This window comes from Vespula pensylvanica, chromosome 11, assembly GCF_014466175.1.
Source record: "Vespula pensylvanica isolate Volc-1 chromosome 11, ASM1446617v1, whole genome shotgun sequence".
Lineage (NCBI taxonomy): Eukaryota > Metazoa > Arthropoda > Insecta > Hymenoptera > Vespidae > Vespula > Vespula pensylvanica.
The window spans coordinates 2,203,231-2,229,224 of record NC_057695.1 but is presented as its reverse complement, the minus strand read 5'-3'; the positions used below and the strand labels follow the sequence as shown (position 1 = coordinate 2,229,224).

Sequence of the window (25,994 nt, the reverse complement as noted above, 5' to 3'; positions counted from 1 at the left end):
TTTTTTTTCCTCGTGCATCCCCGAAAGAACGTTCGTAAACTTTCTCTCTCGTCGTATAAAAGAGAATGCAAATAAATTCTATAAACTACATTCATAAAGTTCTTTATAAGGGTTGTTCGCGAAAAGAAAAAAATAAGAAAACAAACCAAAAAGAAAAAAGAAAGAAACGAAGGAGAAGACGAAGGGAGAGAGGTGGGGATGAGGATGGGGTAAAGGTGGGGAGAGAGGTTGGACAAAGTCTTTCTCCTCGCCATTGGACGTAACTGATACTTTATCGCGTAACAAATGGGAGTTCGGTCGTACGTAAACATTTCATCCTCCCACGGCGTAAAATTGATGGCGTTACCGACTATCGCTGCCGCAGCTGTGCTCTCCGCGTCTCCTCTCGAGATATGAAATTAATAAAGCGCGCGCTCTTGTGTGTTCGCGTGAATGCGCCCGCGCAAAAGAGAGAGAAAGAATGCTAGCTACTCGTGGTAGGTACGCATTCACCTACATTTCTGTTTCTCTCTTTCTCTCTCTCTCTCTCTCTCTCTCTTTCTCTTTCTCTCTCTTTCTCATACGTTATCCATTCGAACAAAATAAATGCATTTAAACGCGTTCTCGGCTATCGTAATCGATCGAACCATTTATTATTATTAAATACGAACGTATTTAGCATTCAGAGGAATATGCCTGCTTCTCTCCTATATTTTCATATATTTATACCGTGTGTTGTGTATGTACAAGTTACGTTTATATACGTATGTATATGCGATAGTTCATGGGAAATCGAGGGGCGTGCGATATCGACGATTTCGATAGATAACGTGTGTTTGACAAAAGCACGTATCCCGAGACTCATGCTTGTCCAAGTATACGTATATACATACATACATTATATATATATATAATCTATATATATATATAATGTATGTGTATATATATATACATGGATATATATATATATATATATATATATACTATACTTACACACATATACAATCGAACCCTTGCGAAGGGTGGCACGTCGGAAAAGCTCGTAATCCGATCTAACAAAAAGGCAACAAGGAGCTTGCTATAATAAAAAAAAAAGAAGAAGAAAAAGATAGGAAACAGGAGGAAGAAGAAGAAGAAAAAGGAAATGGGAAACGAAAAAAGTCTACATAAAGAAATATGCTAAATAAGTGTATGGGACTTTTGAATATGATCCATAATGATATTGCGCTTTTAAGATGTTCTGCCGCCATAACATTTTTATTTTTTCTTATACATTATTTACTATATCGGCGATGTGCGTAGAGGCGAATAACGAGCTGGCAAGCTCTGGGCGAAAGCTCTCTGCTCGATCGAACGGAAATAATCTTGGATGAACGATAAACGGCGATGTTAACGTCCTCTCTCTCTCTCTCTCTCTCTTTCTCTCTTTTTCACATAAGCATCGTTATAATCGCAGAGATGCGTTTTCCATCCTCTTTCATGCTACTCATCTGCAAGATTCGGAAAATAAAAAGAAAAGGGCTACTACAGGAAAGAAATTTCCGAACGATGACGCGCGATCGTATTGCATACTTGCATCCGACTAAAAAATAATACAAACTGACCTGCGCATTCCAATGGCCAATGAAAATTTCAAACGGTTAATTTAAAATTCAAAAGTTTCGCGCCGATGGCGTTCCGCGAAAGCCTCGGATGTATGTACATATAAGAAAGGGAAAATAAATAAATAAATAAGAATAAGAATAAGAATAAGAATAAGAAGGAAAAGAAAGAAGGAAAGGAGGAAGAAAGAAGAAAAGAAAGAGGAAAAGAAAGGAAAAAAGAAGAGAAAGTAAAAGAAGAACGAAAGGAGCATTGGAAGGAAATGGACCGAAGGATGGATATAAGGGTAAAAAGGAGAAAGAACGAGAAAAAAAAAAGAGAGAAAGAGAGAGAGAGAGAAGAAAGGCTCGAGGAAGCGAAAAAGGCAAATAAAGATCACACTTGCCTGCGCATACTTTTGTATGTAGATACATATATCAAAATGGACGAGAGCGCGAACAAGCAAGTAAGAAGAAGAAAGAAACAAAAAGAGAGAGAGAGAGAGAGAGAGAGAGAGAGGGTAAGTTTGAAGAAAGAGAAAGAGAGAAAGAGAATCTTGATTTCTCATCTTGAGTAGTAGGTATAGCAGTTGGTGAATGGGAAAGGAGAAAAGCAGTGGACTTTTAGCACCGAGTGGACCCTTTAAAAAATAGGAAGCCAGTACTATACGCGTTCTATACGTTATATGAACCACCCGCGATGCCCACTTGGCGCGATGAAACGTCAGAAAAAAAAAAGAGTCGAAACTCTGGGGCTCCAACTAGGAAAAGCCCCTACCAACGATATATACTTACTCGTAACTACAGCGACGATAATGCCACTCGAGGAATGCACCCAAAGAGAACCGACGAAGCGTCAGTATTTCAAAAGCCGCTTCTGACCGAAATGCATTGCGTGGAATCGCGTTCTCGTTTCTTCTCCAGTTCCTACCCTCACTACCCACCCCATCATCCCATCATCCCACCCCCGAAACTATCCCCAACCCTCCATCGTCTTCCTTCTCACTCCTCCTTCTCCCCTTTTCCATTCCTACTCGCGTCTCTAGCCATTTTCGGCCCCGTCTCCTTTCTCTTTTTCTATTCCCCCATCTTCTCTGTTCTCCACCTTGTTCTCTTTCTCTTTCTCTTGCTCTTGCTCTTGCTCTCTTTCTCTTTCTCTCCAACGTCAAACCTCTACCTTACTTTACTCTTTCAAAGAGAAAATGTATCTAGGTATTTCTACGTTCAAGCGGAGCAACAAGAAAAATGAATAATATTCGTGAATAGTTTAAGGAATATATATAGATGTATGTGTGTGTATGTATATATATATATATATATGTGTGTGTGTATATATATTCACGAATGGGTTTTTTGATATTACCTACTGGAAAACTGTTATCGCGAGCTGTTAAAAAAAAAAACGGATAGGAAAAAAAGAAGAGAATTCCTTGATTTTATAACTATAGTATAGAGGATTATACCCTCGTTGGAGTTTTAAATTTCTCGAGGATTTCAATATGCTTGAATAATCCGAGATCGCTTAATACTTAATATATATATATATATATATGTATATGTATATATATATATATATATATATATATATATATATATACACTTCTTTATTTGGGGAAAGAGAGAAAGAGTGAAAGAGAGAGGGAGAGAGAGAAAGAGAAAGACAGAAAATCTCGATCATCTCAGTAGAACATTTTTTCTCTGTAATCGTTATTTTTTAACAGTCTACGTGTAAAACTTGATACTTAAACCACATTGCGCCTGTAAAAAATCTTAGTAATCTGCTAAGAAAAGCTCCCGGACACAGAGAAAGTATAATGTTTCTGTTATATCCATGCTATGTAACAAGAGAATGTACATATCTCTAAGTGTAGTAGCTAAAAAAAAAAAAAAAGATAAAGAGAAACAAAAAGAAAGAAAATATATGATACGAGTAGATACAAGCTCTCGAGTATACGCACTTTAATACTTTCGTTTGCAAACTTATATTCACATTATTTCATGAATGTAAAAACCGTTTCCAAGAGAAAGAGAAACTGGTTACCATTGAAATTCAACTCGATGTTGAATCCCGGTCGAATTCGGTGAAAAGGAAAAGAAAAAGCAAAACAAACAGACAAAAAAAAAAGAAAACGTTATGAAAAAATAAAAAATTATACGAAAACAAGGAAAATTCGTTATGTTTATAGTTAAATACTGACTAGCTTTGAGTAACGCTTATCTACGTCAATGAAACGTGAACTCCAACGTGAAATAACTGGGCTCACTTATGTTGGTTCAGTATAAGATCGAGTATCAAACGTTAACCTTAAGCAGCAACCTCATCCACCTAAACTTCCATTCCTTCCCTATTAATACTGCTGCCCTACATACACGCTAAACGATAATCTTCTTCCTCTCTTCTTCTTCTAACGTGGAACTAGATCTTATATCCAATCAGTGCGCGCCCCTTCACCTTCTCGGAATTCTCCAACGAGCCGGAAAACGTCTAGTTTGTCGACATAATCTTATCGCTAAATGAGTCGACGGTCGCGGATTATTAGGTCTCGCGATTAACGTGCTTGCCACCCGCCACTCCCACACACCTTATCCCATACCCACCCAACCCTACCCCTTATGACCTAAACTCAAAACCTTTGCCCCTGTTAACACGCCATCTATACTACGGAAAGTATATATGTAATTATCTTCTAGTCTAAAAACAACACGTTTGCTAATTTCATCTTTAAAAACAGTATCAATTCGGAGATTAATTGTTCAATGTTCCGAACAACTGTTTCACTGTCAATCTTTAGAATCAGACTTCATTCTATCATTAAAAACAGAAAGGAAAAATCCATCAACGAACGAAATTCTTGCAGGATAACTCGCGTACAATGATAAACTACCATGTTCAACAGTAATTGTCTCGATAGAAAAGCTGACAGTGAACGACTACAATACTTTCAATTCAGATGCAAACTTTGCAACCAGAAATAGCATGATCTCTCTTTCTCTTTCTCTCTCTCTCTCTCTCTCTCTCTCTCTCTCTCTCTCTTGAAATAGCTTCAATAACATTGTATCGAACGTTTCCATTGAACTTTACGTTTATTTTTACGTTGTTTCGCATGCGAATTAGACTATTCAAACTGTAATACTATTGTTGCAGAATTTTTAAGTTATTAACACACGAATCTATTGGAGCTCGATTAATTGATTTACAAATGAACAGGACGTTGCTAATGACTTAATAAATGGATAAATAAAAAGAAAAAAGAAAAAAGAGAGAGAAACTATCCAAAGGAGTAAGATCTAAAAGATCTAAAATGGTGCAAGTTACGTAAACTGTTTCGACAGGGAGCAATGGTCCAGGACCATTTCGAAAGGGAGCAAATTTTCTCTCGCTACGAACGCTCGTTATGATAAGATATGAGAAACGCGGCACATTTTACCGGCATTGTTACCTCTTCTTCTCTCCCACTTTTTCTTATCGTATCGCTCTTTCCCTTTTTCTCTCTCTTTCTCTCTTTCTTTTTCTCTCTGGATCTCTTCCTCTCTCTTTTTCTTTTTTCTACAACTCGATCTTCCATAGCCAACATTTTACTAAACGTTCCTTGTTCTAAAAAAGAAAAAAAAAACTACTACAAAAGATATTCTCTCTTACCCAACGCATACACACACACACACACACACACACGTATACACAAATATACCAACGAATTCTCTCTTTTCTACCTAATCTCAATATTTGCCAACGTTTATTCTCTGTTCGAAGTTCATATCACGTTCTAACTTGATCCCAGGACTCATTCGTACTGATTGTGAATTTTCTATCTCTCTTCAATTATGAAACAAATAAGTATGTATATATACATCTGTGTGTACTTGAAATAACTATAGATGTTATCACAAAAATTCGAACATGCTTATCAATCTAATACCGTATAGAAAGCCAAATCAAATAAACGTCTAACTTTCTAACGTTTGCATTCCGTTGAATTAAACGAACGATGAAAAAAAGCAAAAAAAAAAAAAAAGGAAGAAAAGAAAAGAAAAAGAAAAAGATAGGAAAAAATAAACCCACCAGAGAAATTCTAATTTGATTTCCATGATGTTGCAAGTCTCCGTACCGTACTCTTACTCTTACCGCATCATCCTCCCGGATAGTTCCGAGTGAAATTCTTTGAGAGGAAGCATTTTACCACCCAACTCGCCCACCTCAATTGCCCAACATTGCCCACCGCTCTACACCCTACACAACCACTCGTCCCACCTCCCCAGTTTCAATCCCAGTTCACCGATCGTAGTATCCTAAAGAAAATCCGTCCTTGTATCGCCGAAGGAGACAACCATGAACTAGCTAAGAAGAAAACTTCGAATGGGCCGGGGATATATAAAGGGAGCCAGAAGAATACGAACGATAAAGCGTTTCTGATATCTTATCACGGTAATGGCCGCCGTAGGCTGTCTCCCTTTTTCTCTCTTTCTCTTTCTCTCTTCCTGTCTCTCACACGTACAAACACAAACACAATATATACACACATACATACACACACATATTTTCTATCTATGCATCTATCTACGCGTAGCATACCACGCGAAATTCTGCCCTGTCACAAGCCAGCCGGCCGCAGCCGAACGTTAACGTATTCGCTCTACTTCCTGCAAATGGCAAACCGGCAGCTGCATGACGCGTCGAACGTATCGTTAAATGTACGATGGGACACGATTTCGCATCGCTCACCGATTTCAGCTGGATATCACTGGCTGGCTAGCTAGCTAGCTAGCTAGCTAGCTTGCTAGCTAGGTAGGTAGATAGGTAGGTAGGTAGGTAGATAGGTAGCTAGCTAGCTGGCTAACTCGTTTGTACGTTCGTTCACATCGCTCTTCGGGTTTATGATAGGGATTTCGTGACGCCATCAAAATGGCGTCGAATGCACTCACCGACTGAAAATAGAGAGAAAGGGAGAAAGAGGGAGAAATAAAAAAAAAAGGAAATGGAAACGTAAAAAGTTATCGAGAATACTGCTGAGAAATAACGAATATGATAATACGATATAGATCGTAGAAACGACGACATTAATGAGTGAACATTGTGATTATTATCGTTGATAGTGAAATAAAGACAAAACTTTTTTTTTACCTATATAAAATCCGCTCAATTCAAATCCTTCAAACATCATTCTTTGACAATTAATTACTGATAATTTTATATGTTTTCATGATCTATAAGAGGAAAGAAAAATAAAGAAAGAGAGAGAGAGAGAGATAAAAGAGAATTGCCTGATTGTTGGATAAATTTCTAATATATTCTTGTTACATGGAAAAACCTCATGTGTATATATATAAATATATATATATATATATTTAACAAAATCTATTTCCACGTTAGTAAAACGTCACTGTAATATAAATTAGGTCGTTAAAGTAAACAGAGTGTATAGAGATCGTTCGATGGTTGAACAAATAGATGTTTTAATAATTAAACAAGAGGTAGAAGGTGTGTGTGTGTGTATATATATATATATATATATATATATATATATACATACGTAGGATAAACGTACCGTTTGGCAGGTAAGAACAGTCAGAAGCTTTCGTCGAAGGTAATAACAAAGCTGAAGATAGACGGACGATATCCCTTAATGATACAATAGGATAATAGAGCGATTCGTTGCACGATAAACAACGTACTACCACGCCACGTTTTTGCAAGTACACGATTAAAAAAGCAACCTCTCTCGCTCGTATATATTCCTGCGAGAAAATAAAAATATACCTACCTACCTAGCTACCTACCTACCACCTACCTACCTACGTGCGCTCGCGTAGGTATGCGCGCGTAACTCTGTACGCGTATGTGTATATATATGTATGTATTTGTGTTTGTGTACGCTCGTAGGTGTGATATAAATGCTATGCATAGATAATGTGGCCGTAGAAGAAATCGATAACCGTCTTCGTTCGAGCGAGAATTCTCACGGGGAAAAATGCTGTAACGATACGAACGAATTCGACGAGAAATTGCATAAAATCCGTTTAACGTGTAAAACGTATACATGGATATGTCTACGTATGTCTACGTATATGTATCGTTATCGTTACCAAGCACCTTCCTTTGTCAAATTTTCTCAATTAGTTTAATGAACATTGAACAAAGGAAGCTCTACGTACGCGTACGAGATAATATCAGGTTAATTTTTTCAAACATCATTTCTTTTTTTTCCTTCTTCTTCTTTTTTTTTTTCAAGACTCATTATATAAAGCAATTATAATACAAAAGTTGTTAAATGCCGTAATAATTTTAGACAATAATGAAACACTAATTTTTGCTGGATTATTTATATAAATAACGAAGGGGAAGGAAAAATTGGGTCAACATTTTTTTTTTCTTTTTTCTTTCTTTTTTTTCTTTTTTTCTTTTTTTCTTTTTTTTATAGGCAAATCTGTTATTAAATTTACGTAAACGTCGAAGTAACGCAGGCGCGCGCTCTCGTACGCGATGTAATATATATTTGATATTAATTAAAAAGAAATAAAGAAAAGAGCCATAAAAAAAAAGGAACAAAAGATCCTCGCGACAACAATCGGTTTGAAAAAAAAAAAAAGAAAAAGAAAGGAAGCAAGAAAGAAAAAAAAGATCCATAATAAAAAGAAATTTGACATTTGACTTCTCTCAATGTCTTTACACTCGGGAAAACAGAATTTTTTTCGCTCGACAAAAAGCTCATTGTCGAAAACGTTAACGCGTTCGCGAACGCGTTAACGTTTCACAGATATTTCGCTACCTCGTACCGTAACGATAAATTCTCCGTTTCTCCTTTTTTTTTTTTTTTTTATTTCCTTTTTATTTTTTTTTATTTTTTGTCAGAATACGTTGTTCCCCGGGGAATACATTTATCATTTCGTTTAAAAATTTCACCGCGTACCGGGGAAAAAAGTTTTCACTCCATGGCGATATCTATGACGAAGTTTCGAACGTATGTGTGTACATTGAAATTTGTAACTTTGCATAAAAATCTCTTCATATATGTGTGTACGTGTATGTGTGTATGGGCATATAAGAGAAAGAGGAAGAAGAAGAAAAAGGACAAGAGAAAAAGAAAGAAAGAAAGAGAGAGAGTGTGAGAGAGAAATAAAAAAAATATATTACAAGTTTTATCAAGCACGTGCACACACACACACACACACACACACACACACATGCACATACATTTCATCATGCATCCTGTGGTATCATCATCGTGTAAATTTAAAAAGATTTGTCTCATGATAAATTCGTGTCGATGACATTACATTGAAACTGTCGATGCAATTTTAATTTTTTCATTACTTTTCTTATCATTAGGTAAAAATAATCGTGAGGCTTTTTTCAAGGCATTAACAAATTTCATCGAATGATTTGTTAAACGCGTAAACTCTAATAGCAGCATACATATGTGCGTGCGCGTGTGTGTGCGTGTATGTAGAATCATTGGTCTCATCCTGTAATCGCGTACTCGATAGAACGAAAGTGACATGTGCGGTATTCCGATGACGATGGCATTTGTTCCCATCGTTTTCACCGCAGATAGGAGAACGATACCTTTTAACGCGATTAGCGTATATTCCCTATATTTTATTAATTCGTTCAGAAACGAACGTAATACTGTATGAACACGAATTCAGAAATAATAAATATTATTAAAATAATTGTTAATGTATATAATACATTATCGAACGTAACGCTCAGATATTCCATTAATATAGATATCTACATATTTTATGGAAATATCTATACATATTTAAGATACAATAATTTTATGTGTTTACAATACATTCAATGGCAATTATTTCCAATAATAGAACCTACTACATTGTAAATTATTGAATAACAAAAATTTAAAAAAAAAGAGGGAAAGATGAAAAAAGAAAAGAAATAAAAAAGAACAAAAATTACAATGAAATTCTATATGACTTTGTCAGTACTATCGATATTCTTAATTAAACCTGAATAAATAAATATTTATATCGAATGGAACGATAATATAGTGAATTTGTCCGTGATTTAAACGTTGCAACAAGCAACGTCAAGTATTACAAAATTTCAAAGCAATATATTAACTAAAAGAAAAAGTTTTAAGTATGGTTTGCGGTTAAGAACGCGTATGTGTACGAACGCGTTCCAGGAAATAACCTGCAACCTTCGGAGGTATTAAATGATGAAAAGATGAAATGATGAAAAGAAAGATGAAAAGAACGTTCGGCCATCTTAAACGGCCCACTCTCTATGCTCTCACGTCGCTTTTGCGCTTTTCCTCGATCACGAAAAGCTGCTTCCGACCGCGAAATCGAAACTCGTACACGCTTACACGAAAATGTGGTAGCAGAAATTAACGAGCACCTCTGATATCGACAGGATGTACGTAGGTAATACTTAAAAAGCAATTTACCTTCTTAAGTAAGATCGCAGACGATTTTTCTTTTCTCTTTTTTTTTTCCTTGTTTTTCTAATTTATTGCACCAAATTTTCTTTCTCCCATTTTTTCTTTTTCTTTCTTCTTTTCTTTTTTTTTTTTTTCTTTTTTTAGGATGGACACTTTTACGTTTTTATTTCAGAAGAAATTTATTACTCTGCCTATACTTATGATGCAAATTTGTGTATTTGAAAAAAAAAAAAGAAACGAAAAAGTTAATCGATACTTGGGATTTTCGTATAATTTATGAATCACTGTACGATTACGTAATAAGTACACTTGATTCTTTTGGATTCTAGGTCGTTCGACTGATCCTGAAAAAAAAAAAAAAAACGATAATGGATAGCACAGTCAGCCGATTTGATGGCATTACATATTTTATGTCTGGTTTTTTATTAAATCTAAAGTGTCACAGAAATATCAATTATCTAGTCGAACTTTGAAATCGTATTGTCAAAAAAGAATATCTCGGATACCATAAAGTGTCTTTTGAGAAAGAATTTATCGCTTTTTTTTTTTCTATAAAGACATTAATGACAACCACGTGCAATGTAATATATAAATAAATAAAAAAATATATATATATATTTGATGCAACAAATCGTATACTTAATTCCCATTATTTTGAAAAATAGATGGCATACGTACGTTTGAGAAAACCTTTATAAATAATCTCTGATATCAATTTAATTTGATATCAATTTAATTAAAATAAAATTTAAAGAAATAAATTGAGGTTAGCAAAGACGTGATTATTTTTTTAATTTAGAAAGCATGAATCTTTAACAAGCACTTTAATCGAAGGTGAATTCGCTTTACATTGATCTCGTGTTACGATTTACTCGTAGAGGTAACATGTTTCACGTCTCATTGAACCCTTCACCATTGTTTCACGTTGCATGCAGTTTCGTTTCCATTTCTTCCGTGGTCTCTGCTTCGGGTTAAATATCGGAATAGAACCAGATAGAAAGAGAGATAACAGAGGATCCTCAGAACGATGCTATTCGACTGCGTTGCGGTTTACCATGAGCATCCCTTTTTCGATCATCTAACTTCGACAGAAAAGTTCAATTATCCATCAAAGAATAAAAATTGTCTGATACACGTAGTAAATCTGAAATTAAATTATAAAATGAAGTCGTACAATTTAATATTAATAACATATGATTTTATAAAATATTTATTCAAGTATATATAATTACTATTATTACTATTACTAATATTATTATTATTATTATTATTATTATTATTATTATTACTACTACTATTATCATTATTATTATTATTATCATCGCTATTACTATTGTTATTATTATTATTACTATTATTATTATCACTATTATAATTATTGTCGTTGTTATTGATGCCTATTATTATTATTATCATTAATAAACAGAGAAAGGGAGAGAGAAAATATTAGTATCTTTTAATCGTTATTATGCTAGCAACATTAGATAAACAGAGTACCGAGAGACGGATCGTTTATCGGTGTTTTATTGAAATGCATTAAAGGTACATTCTCGTGTGGTGTGTATATCGAGATTCGCGAGCGCGTTTACCGGACTTCGAAATGGATCATTAATCACAGAAACCATGGGCAGACGGTAATGGATGGTTATGGACCGATTTGGAGCTAGGCTCGATTGATCGGGAATACGTAATCATGATCAGGCTAATTCTTCTAGTAGCGACTACCTACCTTTCCAATCCAGTATCGCGTTACACGTTCATCATTGTGAAAGTCCTTAAAACCGGATTGCAAATCTTGTTAATGTAGAACGTCCATTTATTTCTGAATATATTCCAATGTTATTTTCGAAGAGTAGTACTACGATAGACCAAATCGATCGAGTTATTAAAAGCCGATCGATGAAAAAATGTCCAAAATACACGACTTTTGCAGGAGCATACCTATCGTTAAACGGTGCGAGCAGTCGATAACTGTTCGAGTTAAATCGTTAAATTAAAATGCCTTTCGATTTCGATCGAAGTGTTATTGTTGTACAGGGGAAAAAAAAAAAGAAAAGAAATAACCAAATACATAATATCGCATATTAAACCATGTTATTTTCTTCTGAGATGTATAATATATAATGCACATGTATAAACATACATGCATATATACCTACTTATTTTGTGGAAACGTATTCTCACATAATCAGAGATTCGTTGAACGAGAAATTCATAGAGGCCATAGTCAAGCGAAGTATCAGCGACACGTTCTCCTCCAATGGAAGGCGTAACCTCCTGGGAGGAGTGTGCCAAGCTGATGGTGGGAGCTTTAAAAAGAGCTTAATCGACTTAAGAGCAAAACTACCGCGTCGGGACGTCCCTTTTTCTTGGCAGAGAAGTCGGAGGACCGGTCAGCCTTCGATAGTTCGTATACTCTGCTCTACGTGCTAGTATATACTACGTGTGTCGCCTAGAGAAACACGAAAAGACCTACTCGTAATCGAGTCTCCGTCCAATTAGGCCAACATAGCACCCTCGTGACCCTTTCTCCTTTCTCTATATTTATCTGTCTGTCTCTTTCTCTTCCTCCTCTCTCTCTCTCTCTCTCACTATCTCCTTTCTACTATCTCGAAGGCACTCGTCCGTTTTTACTTTATTTTCCTACTCGAAATCGCAAATGCTCTTGATGTCGGATTTTACGTTGATTTTACCACTATGAAAATTATCCACATTTCATCGTTCATCATTTCAAATGTTTCCAGATATGAATTTTGAAGGATAATACTGATTATTATTCAGATTCTAATATTATTCATTAATCATCGACCATACTCTGTTTATTATTTATAGTAATAAGAGTTCAAAAGATAGGGAATAGTATTTTGTGCGAAAAGAGACAGAGAGAAAAATGAAAAAGAAATGAAAGAGGAAGAAAAGAGAGGAAAAATGAAAAGGAAGGAAATAGAAAAGAGAGCAAAAAAAAAAGAAAAAACCAATTAAGGGAGATGAGATAGACAGACAATATCTCACGAACGATCACGAGAATCGTAACAATTTATGTCGACGAAACACTCTGTTCCATTGTGCTGAGATGATTGTGGACGATGTCGGGACGCGTACTTAGGACGATTAAAAAATTATGGTAATTGTCTGTAGCGGCTGGAAGGCCGGAACGTAATATTTTATAGGACAATAAGTCTCTCGTGAAATTCCTTCCTACGAACTCGACATTTTCTAGAAGAGAGAGATAGAGAAAAAGAGAGACAGATAGAGAGAATATGATAGAGAGTATGAGAAAGAGAAAGAGAAAGAAAACGTTTCCGACCGTTTGCGTATTATTACCTCGAGAATTTCTCTCAACGAGCACCAACGAATCGAGCTCATTTTTACCTTTAGTTTTACAACGCGCTAAGCTTCGACTCTGCCTCTGTTTCTCTCTCTCTCTCTCTCTCTCTCTCTCTGTTTTTCTCTCTTTCTTTTTAACCATCGCGATACCTTCAAAAGGGACATTTCACGAACCACCAACGAAACGACACGAGTTTAAGATGATGGTTATCGTCTTTTTCCAGTCGGTTGTCCTACGCTCTCATGAGGCCCTACTACCGTCGGAAAACATGAAGACCGATCGTCCGACGATGATTCTCAGCTTCTGCGTTCTCCTGTTACTGCTAAGACCCGACGTTTGTTCCCTGGTAATACGTAAGTGTTCATTTCTATCGATCTTAACAACGACGATGATTTATTTCATAATCATGGATAATAATGTTCGATAAAGAGAAATAGAAAAGATGTATGGTGTATAATGTCTGTATGCTCTCTAAATTAAAAATTTCAAAAGATCCGATTAGGTCCAATAGTCGATTAAAAAATTTCAATGCCCGACGTAAACTCCATAATCAATCGCGATAATATAATTATCACGATATTTCGATACTTATCATTTAATATCTCAGATAATAAATTTATCAGAAAAGGATGTGTACACTTCGAGCCAATACCCGAGCATTTTTACCCGCACCGAAGAAAAAAACATAATGAGAAGAAACGAACGATTTGGTTAGAAAGAAATTGCCTTCCGATCATGAAAATCTCAACTAGGAACGAATAGAAATGGATAAGAGAGAGAACGAAACGGCAATAGCTTGGGCGAAAGTCGAAACGATATTTTTCTTTCGAGCAAATTTGCCGCTGTTGCAACTACGAAGAACTCATTCTCCCGGAAGGAAGATCTGAAGGTTTCTCTCCCTCCCTTACTACCCTTTTTCTTTTCTTTTTCATTTTCTACGTTTCTTTCCCTTTTCTCAGCTTCCTCTCCTACTCTCTATTCCATTCTCTTTCTCTTTCTCCTTCTCTTTCTCCCTCTCCCTTTCTCCTCTTGGCAGTACTAACCCGTCAAATTTTTCATCGGGAGCAAGTGATCTCCGAGTTTTTATTTTCCTCAGGCCGGCTTCGCGATGGGGGTTCCCATCAGTCCAGAAGTAATGACTCGCTATTCTCCAGCCGCCCGGGGGATCAATTATTTTGAATCTAATGCGACAGGATAAATTGCATCCCACGGAAGGCTCCTTAGCCTTCTCACCCACCCACCCACCCACCACCAGTTCCCACTTTCCACCTTTTTCACCCACTCCAAGCCTCATCCACCCCTTCCGCTAACTTCCCCTTCGTTCTCCTCCCTTCTCACTCGCCTAGTAGAGTAGCTAGCTATCCTTCTCTTGCCTTTTCTATTCCTTTCGAAACTCCCTCGTATTCCAGGAGGAGATGTCGGTAAACGAGGAAGACGATTTTGAGGTTAGGAACACGATTCTCTATCGAAGACCCCCTCCCCATACACTCCCTTCGCCCACTAACCTTCCCACCAACATCCCACCCTACCTACCTCGACCCTCGATCCCTGCCCGACCGAACTGGCTGAACGTTTAACTCAAGCGAATGAACACGCGATCGAGTTTTAGATTCGACAGTTTTTTTCTTCTTCTTTTTTTTCTCTTTCTTTTCTCTTCTTTTCTTTTCGTTCCTTTTCTCTCTTTTCTTTCTTTTTCTCTCTTTTTTCACCTTTAAAACCGATTTTCTCATGAACGTGCGAAAGAGAAATAGTGGGTATTTCAAGAGGACAGGTTCCATTTCATTTTTTCCTTTTTGTAGGTTTTTCATTTTTCTTCTGGCCTTTCTTTTTCCTTTCTTTTTTCCTTTTTGTTTTCTTTCCTCTTCTTTTTCTTTTCTTTTTTAAATATAAAAATAGAGAGGAGACTCTCGTTAAATACGAAACGTCTATCTAAAAATCCTATTGCTCGTTAAATGCTTATAATAAATAGGAAGAGCGGCAGAAAGAAAGAGAGAAAAAAGAAATGGATTAAGGAATATGCAACGTTGGAAGGATAATGGAAAGTACTACTATCTACTTACTATTAGTCTCAAAGGAATAACTGTGTACGAGAGAAAGACAAAGATAGAGAGATAGAGAGATAAAGAGAGAGAGAGAGAGAGAGAGAAAAAACTTTGAAAAACAAAACTAGGTGGTAAGCTGAACGTTGTCGCGTCATCCTCGTAACCTTTTGCATGCACCGAGAGCTTTTCTAACTCTTAAACTTCCGTCTTCCTCGTTATAGTAAATGGTCTGTCTTTGTGGTTGAACAAACAGTTACACAAAGATAAACGAAGGCAACGGAGAGTACTCGAGCAGTCGTCTCGAGATGGTTTCGAGGACCTAGAATCCGCCGGCCCTTGTCCACTCTCCTTCGTCCCTTTTGCTCTTAAACCGAGTAGAGCTCGATGCTTCAGGCAGGTCCATCGTGATCCTCCGATCTCATCAACGGTCCATCCCTTGTGGATCTCATTTGAAGAAAGTGAATAAAATATGACGAGTCTTTTGTTACTTAAACTTTATAACGTCCAAGAATTGTAAGCTCGTTAGATATTTCATAAAATCAAATTTATCCAAGTTTATGTTCCTTCGTATTTGAGAAAAAAATACAATATTTGTCGTTGATTCCATTCGCACTCCTGTCTACCTTCATGCGATAGACTGATATCGAATAGGCCAAAAATATCTAACTTAGTCAAAACCTTCTATACTTATAGTCGTATAATTCGAGAAAGAAAAAATATCAAAGAAATTATATTAAAAAGTTTCGAAAAAAGAGTAATTGATTTTTAATGTCATCCGACAACTTTTGACCCGTCCTGTACTTGGATGAGCACTCGAATACTTGAATTCCTTTCCTGATATATTTTTCTAATAAATTTTGATACATGTACGAAGATAATAATATACGAAGATCGGAAGGAATTGGCTAATGCGAATTTGGCAGATATCTTTTAAATCGTCTAATTCTTTCTCATAGAACGGCTATATCCTCGTCGTCCATATAAATTCTTAAGAGTACCATTATCTCTCGAGGACATATTGAGATAGGTCACTTGGGTCTTACGTTAAAGAAGAACAATCGAAACTCTCGATGTGACACGAGGGGTTCTCATTAAAGAGGAAAACTTGATTAGAAATCTGATATATGGTATCTCCTTTCAAAGCCTTTCAATTAAATTTATATCTATTTATTCTGTGCATATATATATATATAATATATATATATATAATATATACTTAATTACATTGTAACTCTAAACATTAACTCCCGATCGGATTCCTTATTAAAATGATATTCCATGGTAAATCTAGGATTAATGTATAATATTCAAAATCTTGATGTTCATTTTTCGAGGTAGACCTTTCTGTGACGCACCGTGTAATCATCGAATATTGCGCCCTCGTTTATATAGCTAAGAGGCAAGACGTCGTCGTGGCGATATCAAGCGAATAGCTTTTGCTACCCTGCATTATATACGCCGCACGCGATGTCGCGTCCGTATATTAGCGTATCAATGTCTCGCAGGATCGATCAAAACGCAGGACTATCTTCCTTTCGCGATCGACGTGGAAGGCAAACGATTAACTACTACAACAGCGGTAATCCTCTCCTGTATAACATTCATCATTTTTTTTTTTATTCTTCTTTTTCTCCATTTTTCCTCTTTGTTTTTTGAGACAGGAAACACTACAGAAAGAAAGAACAAAATATCCATTGTTAACGAGAAAATAGAGAAGAAGAGTCCGTGAAAAGTGGGAAGAGGATGAAAAAAGGAAAGAAAAAAATGACTCTAAACTTCAAATTGGATACAAGTATCAACGAATCGTATCACAGATCAAGGGATCTTTGATTCTTATCTCGCTAAGATCTCGCTAAGATATAACAATGATTATGCGCGCGCTGATCCATTGTCTTGTCATTCAACCTCCTTTGTTCTCTTTCTTTACCAGTTTCCCTTTCTCATCTTTTCAACCTCTTCAACCGCATCCTTCTTACTTTTCCTGCTTTCTCTTTCTCTATCTCTCCCTCTCCCTCTCTCTCTCTCTCTCTCTCTCTCTCTCTCTCTCTCTTTCTATCTCTCTATTCCCATGGCCTGGAAAGAAGATTTATATACATACATACATATATACATATCTACATCCAACATACATATACATATACGTACACGTACATATATTTTATATATATATTATATATATATATATATATATATATATTCCCAAGTATGATAGAAGAGTGTAAAGGGAGAAACGAGCTCCGCGAGAGAAGACCGCTGAAAACCATCTTCCGGATAACCGTATTATCCGCTGGCATTGTCTACGGCCAGCCAATTCGAAGTAATGAGACACAGTCGGTTGCGGAGAACAATCGACCTTCCTAGCGTGGCAGAAGCCGCGACGTGCCTTCCTACCTTCTACCCTAGGCTCCAACCATCCAACCAACCAACCAGCCAACCAACCAACCAACCAACCCCTCAACCTCCCACCCATCCAAACCCCACTAACCTTCGTCTCATCTTCTCTCTGTTCACGCCAACTTTCTCTCTTTCTCTTCCTCTTCCTCCTTTTCCTCCTTCTCCCTCTCCTTCTCCTTTTCAACCTTCCTTACCCCTACCTTATCCCAGACAGTACTGCATCCGCTTTCGTCAGTCCCTTCACTTTATAAGGAGCACGTCAATCCTAAGGAGCATCCTGCACGTAAAGTCCACACCCTTTCTTCTTCTTCTCCTTCTTCCTTCTCTTCTCCTACGTTACCCCTTCTTCTTCAAAGCATAGTCACGAAATATTCGTATTCTTCGTCGTCTTGAAACGTAGAACATCGTGCAGCCTGCTGTACGTGTCCTCGCTATTATTACTCGCACGAGCTACGAATACAAGTATAACCAGTATAACCGAAATATTCTTATTTCAAGTTACCTACCATAAAACCTCTCGATAGTACAGATCTATATCCGATCTTTCATTTCAATATTATTAACCAATTATTAATTAAACGTAGATACTTCATTAAACGATATAAACCTGTTATAAATTAATACACTTATATAAAATATATCTCAAGCAGGACATAATAGTTTTTTAATAACGGGCTTAAGACAAGGATCAAAAAAAAAAAAAAGAGAGAGAAAAAAAAGGAAAAGCTAACGAGTAAGCTTGGAAATATTCCTGTTTACTACTCCTCTATGACGAGTTCCCAGGCCTATGCCATGGAAACTCGTTAAAAAGCTCTATTCGGTTCATTTGCACTCTTTTACTGGGAAAGTACCGTTACAGCATATACTGAAGTTTCTTAACGCTCCTACTCGTACACGCAACTCCGAACAAACAGCTTGGAGCTTTTATTGGAATATTACTTTCGACCGTTCTCCCTCGCCCAACCCACCCCTATCTTTCCCTCTCTCTCTCTCTCTCTTTTTCACTCGTTTGATCTGAAAACTACAAGTAGAGATTTATTGTTCTCCCAGTACTACCACGTTTTCCTGCGAAAGGATTGCTCGAAATTCTCGCGGTCTCTCTTCGGTCCACACTATTTTTTTCTTGTCCTTTTTCTATTTTTCGTCTTTTCTTGTTTCCTTTTTTTCTTTCTCCTCTCATCCTTTCGTTCGTTCTTTCTTTCTTTCCTTCCTTTCTTCCTTCCTTCCTTCCTTCCTTCCTTCCTTCCTTGATACCTTCAACGCTCGATACATATATCCAGTTGGACGTTATTCATAGCGTACTTCGATATTTCCACTTTTATCTCCGTCAGATACGTCTTTTATTCCTCGGGCCCAGTATGCATACTAAATCAGACGCTTACGAAGACTGGTGAATGTTCTAAGGGGTGGGGCCTTTTCGGTGAATCTCTTTCTCTTTCTCTCCCTCTCTCTCTCTCTCTCTCTCTCTCTCTCTCTCTTTCTATTCAAACTCCTCGACATGATTTAATGCCTTATTTGAAATTCTCCTGGCGTTTTGTATTCGATACTTTTACGTGTCACCCAATGGATACATACATACATACATAGAAGATACCAGATCGTTTCTGTCTAGTTGACATCAATACCAACAAATCTTTCACTAAGAAACATACATAATGAACTCTTTAAACGATGACCAATATACTTTATTAATCCTAAAATATTTTTTATCAAATAAACAGGTCGATATTCGATAAATACCAATTGATCTTATTTACAAATCGTACGAATGTCGACAGTATTGCCAATAATTCCAATGATTTTGTTAAGAATGAAAATGTACGGCTGGAAAATAGCTGTTCCACTTTTTATTCCCTTCTCTTTTTCTCTTCTTTTTCTTTTACTTTTCCCCTTCGACTTTTTAACTCTCTCTCTCTCTCTCTCTCTCCTCTCTCTCTTGTTCTTCTCGCGTGTATTTCGCACAAGTTCACGATTTATGAACGTGCGAAACGGCAAACACGTAATTCCCACCTCGTCTTCTACACGTAGTTTCTTTTACTATTTTTACTTGGAAATCGAACTTACGACTGAGTAATCGAAGTATATACTTATATCGAATAAAAATGTATATGTATACATATATAGATACAAGTGAATATATGTACTCGCAATTAACCTTATAATAATTTCATTAATCGAAATCGGATAACAAAAGTGGAAGAAACCAGTGTTAAAATATGATTAAGATTGAAAATGAAAGACATCAGTTCAATAGATAATTAAAATTAATAATAGATAATAATATTAATAATGGATAATTCAAATTTAATTTCTAAAGTTAGAATAAGGAAAGATCCCGGAGAGTTGGCAAGCTTTTAACTTAAGAAGATAATACAATAACGTTTCTAGTTAGTCTCATTTGAATTCGTTACATCCTAAAACCAAGAACACGCGAGTGTGCAGTAATTTACGAGTGATATACATAGGTATACCACGTTTAATATATATTCGTTTTTCAGTATATATGTATGTATATATATATATATATGTGTGTGTACAGATAAATATTTATTAATCATTAATATTCATTAATCATATCCATTATATTTAATTCTATATCATAAATAAATAGAGAATCGGAAATCGTAAGTATTTAAAGAAACAAAAATGATAGAGCTCAATCGTCGCAGAACATTAATCGTCCTTTCAAAAAAAAAAAGAAAGACAGAAAAAGGAAAAAAATTACAAAACATTACGGAGACATCGAGTTCGATCGATTTTTGAAATACCACTTACAGGTAAAAAAAACTGTTCACTATGTTGAAGAGGCGTTAAAATAGTCAAACCGTTAACGCATCGTACGAAAAGCCGGATTGTAAAGTTCCTCACAGGCTGTCCGGCACTTTGCGACAATCGGCTTTGTATGTTTTAGTATTTCTCTAACATGCACAGGTAATTCTTGTTTTTAGAACATTGCAATTCCAATACTTAAGCTTCCTCTATCTTTCTCTCTCTCTCTCTCTCTCTCTCTCTCTCTCTCTCCCTCTCTCTCTTTCTCTCTCTTCATCATATAGAATGAGGATCGAGTTCTAAATCGTAGCTACTATTCGATCGTACCTAGAAAAGGTCCTGCTAACTGCAGACTCCGCCATTTTGTTGAAACTTCGTCAGGCTGTTGAAACTCGAGGTAGTCGAGAGAGTCAAGAGAGATATCGACGATCTCTCTTTCGATCCTCTTTCGATCTCTCTCTTCCTCTCTCTTTCTTTCTCTCTTTCTCTCTATCATCCAACGACTCTTTTTCCGTTCTCTTCGAAAGCGGTGGGAACGCGTCAGGTGTTCAGACTATAATCCCTCAGACATCGGATGGTACCGATGGGGATAGCCCATGGCTCGTTGCAGCCAAGCCAATGGCGCAGGAACGTCCCCCAAACTCTACCTTCATCTCTTTTTCTCACTCGCTTACTCCATTTTTCTGTCTCTCTCTCTTTCTCTTTCCGTCTATCTATCTGTCTATCTGCTTCTCTTTCTTTTATTTTTAACGCAGTCTTCCTCTTTCGATTTTCTTCCTCGATTTTTTCCTTTTCTTCTTTCCAAAAATTTCGAACGGAGAAATTTTTTATTCCAAATTACATTCGTAGTAACATATTATATTTCAAAGAGAGAACAACGATCAATCAGTTTCTTCACTGACTTTCACAACATTCGTAAAGTCCAGCCACAGTGAAATTACTCCTAACGATAAATTCATTTCAATTTGTTTTCTTTCTGTTGTTTTTTTTTTTTTGTTTATTTTCTCTTTCTTTTTATTGTTTCTTTTTTTTACCCCCATTTTTTCCGTTGCTTACACACGTGAAATCGCCAAAAGTTTTAATGGCACTTTCTCTCTCTCTCTCTCTCTCTCTCTCTCTCTCGCAAGCGCACTCACGCACACGAGATACAAAGAAGAAAAAAGTCATTCTCGCGCATATGCACACATGCACATACGGAAATACATATGTATGTATAAAATACTTACATATGTACGTGCATAGACCCGAAACGAATGTTTCGCTGACGCTTGAAACGGCAATGTAAGCGCTACGAAAAAGAAGTTTAACGAGGTACGAAGGAACAGAGAATTTCGCCAGGTATATTAGCAAAGTTTTTAAGAAAATGCTACGCTGAGTAACGTCTCTTCGATATAAAATACGTATACGCACACGTATATACGCACATATGAGTGTTATGTATGTATATATATATATATGCATATATACATGCACGTGTGTTTACCAAAAGAACGAGAGAGAGAGAGAGAGAGAGAGAGAGAGAGAGAGAGAGAGAGAGAGAGAGAGAGAAAGAAAAAAGTGGTAAAAAGATAGGCATACGTACAAGTAGTAAAGGACGTGCAAAGATAGACAGATGACATGTAGAAACAGCCAGGTGACAACGAACAGGCACGGACATCCAGGGAAAACTAGAAAGAGACATACTACAAAGACAGATTGGTGGAAATAGAAAAAGACAGAGAAACGGAGGAACGGACAAATAAAGACAAACAGACAGAAGGTAGGAAAGGGTGAGGAAGAGAGACGGATAAAGAGCAACTGCATCATCCGTCTTTCTCATCAAAGACTTGAACTTACCACCCTATTTTCTCCCTCGGTACCCACTTTTCTCCTTCTCTCTTCCTCTCTCTCTCTCTCTCTCTCTCTCCTTCTTATTCCTACCCATTCTCTATGTTTTTCTGACCGAACGCGAGTCGCGTGCCGTTCGCTCTTAAAGTCTCTCTCGTGCTTTCGAACGTCGCATCGTTAAGCGACTAGTAGAAACCCAAACGCTATATCTACATCGTCGTAGTTCTTATACGAAGCGTTTGTGTAGGACAACATCAAACGATCGTTCTCTTTCTCTCTTCCTTTCCTGTTATTCCCTCCTTCTTTTTACCGCACACCCTATCCTCTCCTCTTCTGAATGAAAGAAGAGAGAAATAGTGGTGGTCGAAGGAATGGCAAGAACATTTACGAGCGTAAGGCATAAATTCCCTACCAAGTATTCGTTCGTTTAGTCGGAATTTGCATTTGTTAATCGGTCATGTCGCAAAGCTTATCACGTTTTATTGAAGAAAAAAAAAATAATAATAATAATAAAAAAGGGATAAAAAAAACCAAGTCGCGATATATGTCCGGAATATTAAAAGTAAATCGCCTGACCGTACTCCGATCTTAAACCCTCCTCGAATAATTTCTTTTATTTCTCTTCCCTCACTTTTCTTTCATCGACGATGGACTTCTAGGAATCAACTTCGTTCTTATCAGGACACGAGGGAAGTGAAATTCTTTTTCTCTCGTTCTTTTTTCTTTCTTTCTTGCTTTCTTTCCTTCCTTCTTTCTTTCTTTCTTTCTTTCTTTCTTTCTTTCTTTCTTAATTCAGTGAAACAACAACAAGCTAAGAGATAGAAGTGTGACGATAAACAATAAACCGTTCGCACAAGTTTATATTTAAAAAGAGTATATAGATTAGATAAAATAGTATTCGCTAATAAAGGTGAAAGAACAAAGGAGAATATTGAATCGAACGTACTTTCATTTCACGAAAATAAATACCGTGTTGTTAAATATTTAGTAAAAAAAGAAAATACCATAGGAAATGTTTTATACGTTTCGCGTGAAACAAACTGTTCGTTGCCAATCAAGACAAAACGAAAAAAAAAAAAACAAACAAACAAAAGAAAAGAGGAAACAAAACAATAAACGAAACGAAAAAATCAGAAAAATGAAAGGACATATCGATAAATATTCCATCTCTTTATGCAAATGAATTTCCTCGTCGTAGTTTCGACGAATCAACACGCGAGTCCAAGCAAAGGTCTTTGATTCGTGTTTGCATGGCCATTAAAAAGATTTCAAAAGTTCCTCCCACTCACTCCCTCCTTATACCCAAGGGAGGAACGAAATCGTTCGGTGAAAGAGATTTTCGGGACGGTCGTGATATATAATTTCATAGTTCATTGTCTATATCAGAAAGTTTAATGGAAAAATTACTGGACGAACGAGGATAAATGCAAAAGCAAATTGAAACATGAATGAGATAGCTGAAAGACGACTAATAAGTAACAGCGATTGAATAATAAGCCAACAACGGCGTGTTGTCGTCTACGGACCTTCGGGCCATTTGCCACTTATCTCACAACTTCACGAATAGCTAATGCAATGTCGGCCGCTCTTATAATTGTTGTTTACATTCGCAAATTCTAACAAATGTAGATTTCGAGTCTATCCAAAGGGAAATACAATCAACCATGGAATTCTCATCGTGAAGCCCCAAGCCTCGTGAACGAAAAACCGTTCTATTCCTTTTTGCACAAACGTGTCCAGACAAATCACGCGAGATTGTGAAACGTCGATAACGTCCTGGGAAAATTGCGCTCTGAAAATTGTTCAACATGCAATTACATACATGCGAAATGAATAAATAATGTTGAATGAATATTTTTCATCGTCATTATGAAAATATGGTTTCAATGTAAAATTATCCGGTCTATATTTACGTATTTATAAGTTAAAAAATATAAATTTTATCTAGATATCTATGTGTATGTGTGTGTGTGTGTGTGTATGTGTCCGTTAATTACTCTTCTATTTATCTAATTACAGGATCATGCAATCAATCGCTAGGAATGGAATCTGGTGATATTCCAGATTCCTCGATAACAGCGTCATCGTCGTACGTAACTAACGTTGGTCCACGTAATGGAAGGTAAAACAAAAAAAAAAGTAATATTATCCTCAAACAGTTCTATTCTTTCATTAAAAATTTCAATTTCTAGCAGAGCAGAATTGTTCAATTTTTTCTCAGTCCTATAAACGCATTATATATACAGTGACGTCAACTGGAAAGTACCTTTCAAATAAAAATTTCTTTATATAAAATCAAATAAAATTATCTTTAATTCGACCATGTCCCGACTATTGATAAAAAAACAATAGCATTCCTGTTAGTAAAGGAAAAAAAAAAAAGCGAAAGAAAAGAAAGATAAAAAGGGAAAAATATATTTCGATGGACTGAGTAAAATTAATATTAAATAAAATACTCGAATGTCCTACAACGAACTTAATGAAATTCACAATTTCATTTTCTCGAAAAAAAAAAAAAAAGAAACAAAAAGATCATTTTACAAAGTGACGTTAATATTTATGAAAGGAAATTGAGTAAACTACCCCCACCGAGATATCGTAACGCTCTCTTCTCTCTCATCTTTTTACTTTTCTTTTATTCAATCGTACATCCGCACGATCTATTTATGATTTAATGATCCCATCCGGTTTCGCTTTTTCACAAAAACGTTTACATTTAATCGCTTTTAATCGTCTCGGCTTGCGTATGAGATTAATCGACGTTAAGCTTGACTGCTTTCGCGTAATGTTGTTTCATCTCATTTCTGAAATCCTGAAGACGAAGAAAAAAGAAAAAAGAAAAAATAATAAAAAGAAGAAAGAATAAAATAGTGAGAGAAAAAAATAGAAAGATAGAAAGAGAAAGACAATGGGGGAAAATTATAAGGGTGTATCGGTCGATTTCGATATTCGCAAATTGGAGTACACCGTTTTTCGTCGTTTCGACGTTGAACGCGTGAAATTGAATTTTATATGCACGTATATACCTGCATATACATATACATATGTGTGTGTGTGTGTGTGTGTGTATATATATGTATATATCGGTGGCTTTTGAGGAAACGCGTGGGGACACGATATTATTTTCCACTTTGTAAAACGTAATAGCGTTGAAAAATATAGTTAAAAAAAAAAAAAAAAATACAAATCGCGACCGATGAAATATTACTTCCGGCGTACCAATAATGCTAATATTCTCTCTCTCTCTCTCTCTCTCTCTCTCTCTCTCTCTCTCTCTCTCTCTCTCTCTCTCTCTCTCTCTCTCTCTCTCTTGCTAGCTCTTTTTCTCTCTCATTTTTCATTCTTTATGTCTTTTTTTTTCTCTTTTATTATCTTTTAATTGCAACAACGAGAGCAATTTTTTTCTACGCAAAAGTATCACTTCACCAATTAGGTACAAACTTTCGTTACGTTTCAACTCTCCAATGTTATGTTTCATTCATAAATATTTAAGTGGTCGAGAAACCAATTACTTTAAACATACTCATCAATCATTATACCGGTAAATCATCAAACGATTACGTGTTTGTCGAAAATTAAAAATATATCTCCCTGAATAAATGATCGGTTGATGACGACGAAAAAAAAAAAAGAAAAAACAAAAAGCGAAAAAAATGTTTAAACGAAGAAAAAA

At 36.2% G+C, this 25,994-nt stretch overlaps 1 protein-coding gene and 2 long non-coding RNA genes across 9 annotated transcripts in view; 1 reads left to right on the top strand and 2 right to left on the bottom strand.

Annotated features, from left to right (window-relative positions):
• Positions 1-7,927, bottom strand: part of LOC122633139 — a 19,184-nt gene extending 11,257 nt beyond the window's left edge. Inside the window, exon 1 of the long non-coding RNA XR_006328044.1 lies at positions 7,103-7,927. This is a non-coding gene — a long non-coding RNA (uncharacterized LOC122633139). The remainder of the gene's footprint in view (positions 1-7,102) is intronic.
• Positions 1-25,994, top strand: part of LOC122633135 (discoidin domain-containing receptor 2-like) — a 58,032-nt gene that overhangs the window by 16,815 nt on the left and 15,223 nt on the right. For 2 of the 3 annotated variants that reach the window (XM_043820689.1, XM_043820688.1), the window contains exons 2-3: positions 13,513-13,642; positions 24,341-24,443. In XM_043820689.1, coding sequence (XP_043676624.1) covers positions 13,558-13,642; positions 24,341-24,443 — 188 coding nt within the window. In that variant the 5' untranslated portion in view covers positions 13,513-13,557. Of the gene's footprint in view, positions 1-13,365; positions 13,643-24,340; positions 24,444-25,994 lie in introns of those variants that run through there. The other variant, XM_043820687.1, reaches the window with a different exon arrangement.
• Positions 1-25,994, bottom strand: part of LOC122633138 — an 86,481-nt gene that overhangs the window by 49,649 nt on the left and 10,838 nt on the right. Inside the window, exons 4-5 of one of the 5 annotated variants that reach the window (XR_006328039.1) lie at positions 17,926-18,175; positions 10,729-11,105 (exon numbers count right to left, since the gene is read on the bottom strand). The exons of 2 other annotated variants lie outside the window; for them this stretch is intronic. This is a non-coding gene — a long non-coding RNA (uncharacterized LOC122633138). Of the gene's footprint in view, positions 1-10,728; positions 11,106-17,925; positions 18,176-25,994 lie in introns of those variants that run through there. 2 more of the 5 variants (XR_006328042.1, XR_006328043.1) reach the window with 2 other exon arrangements.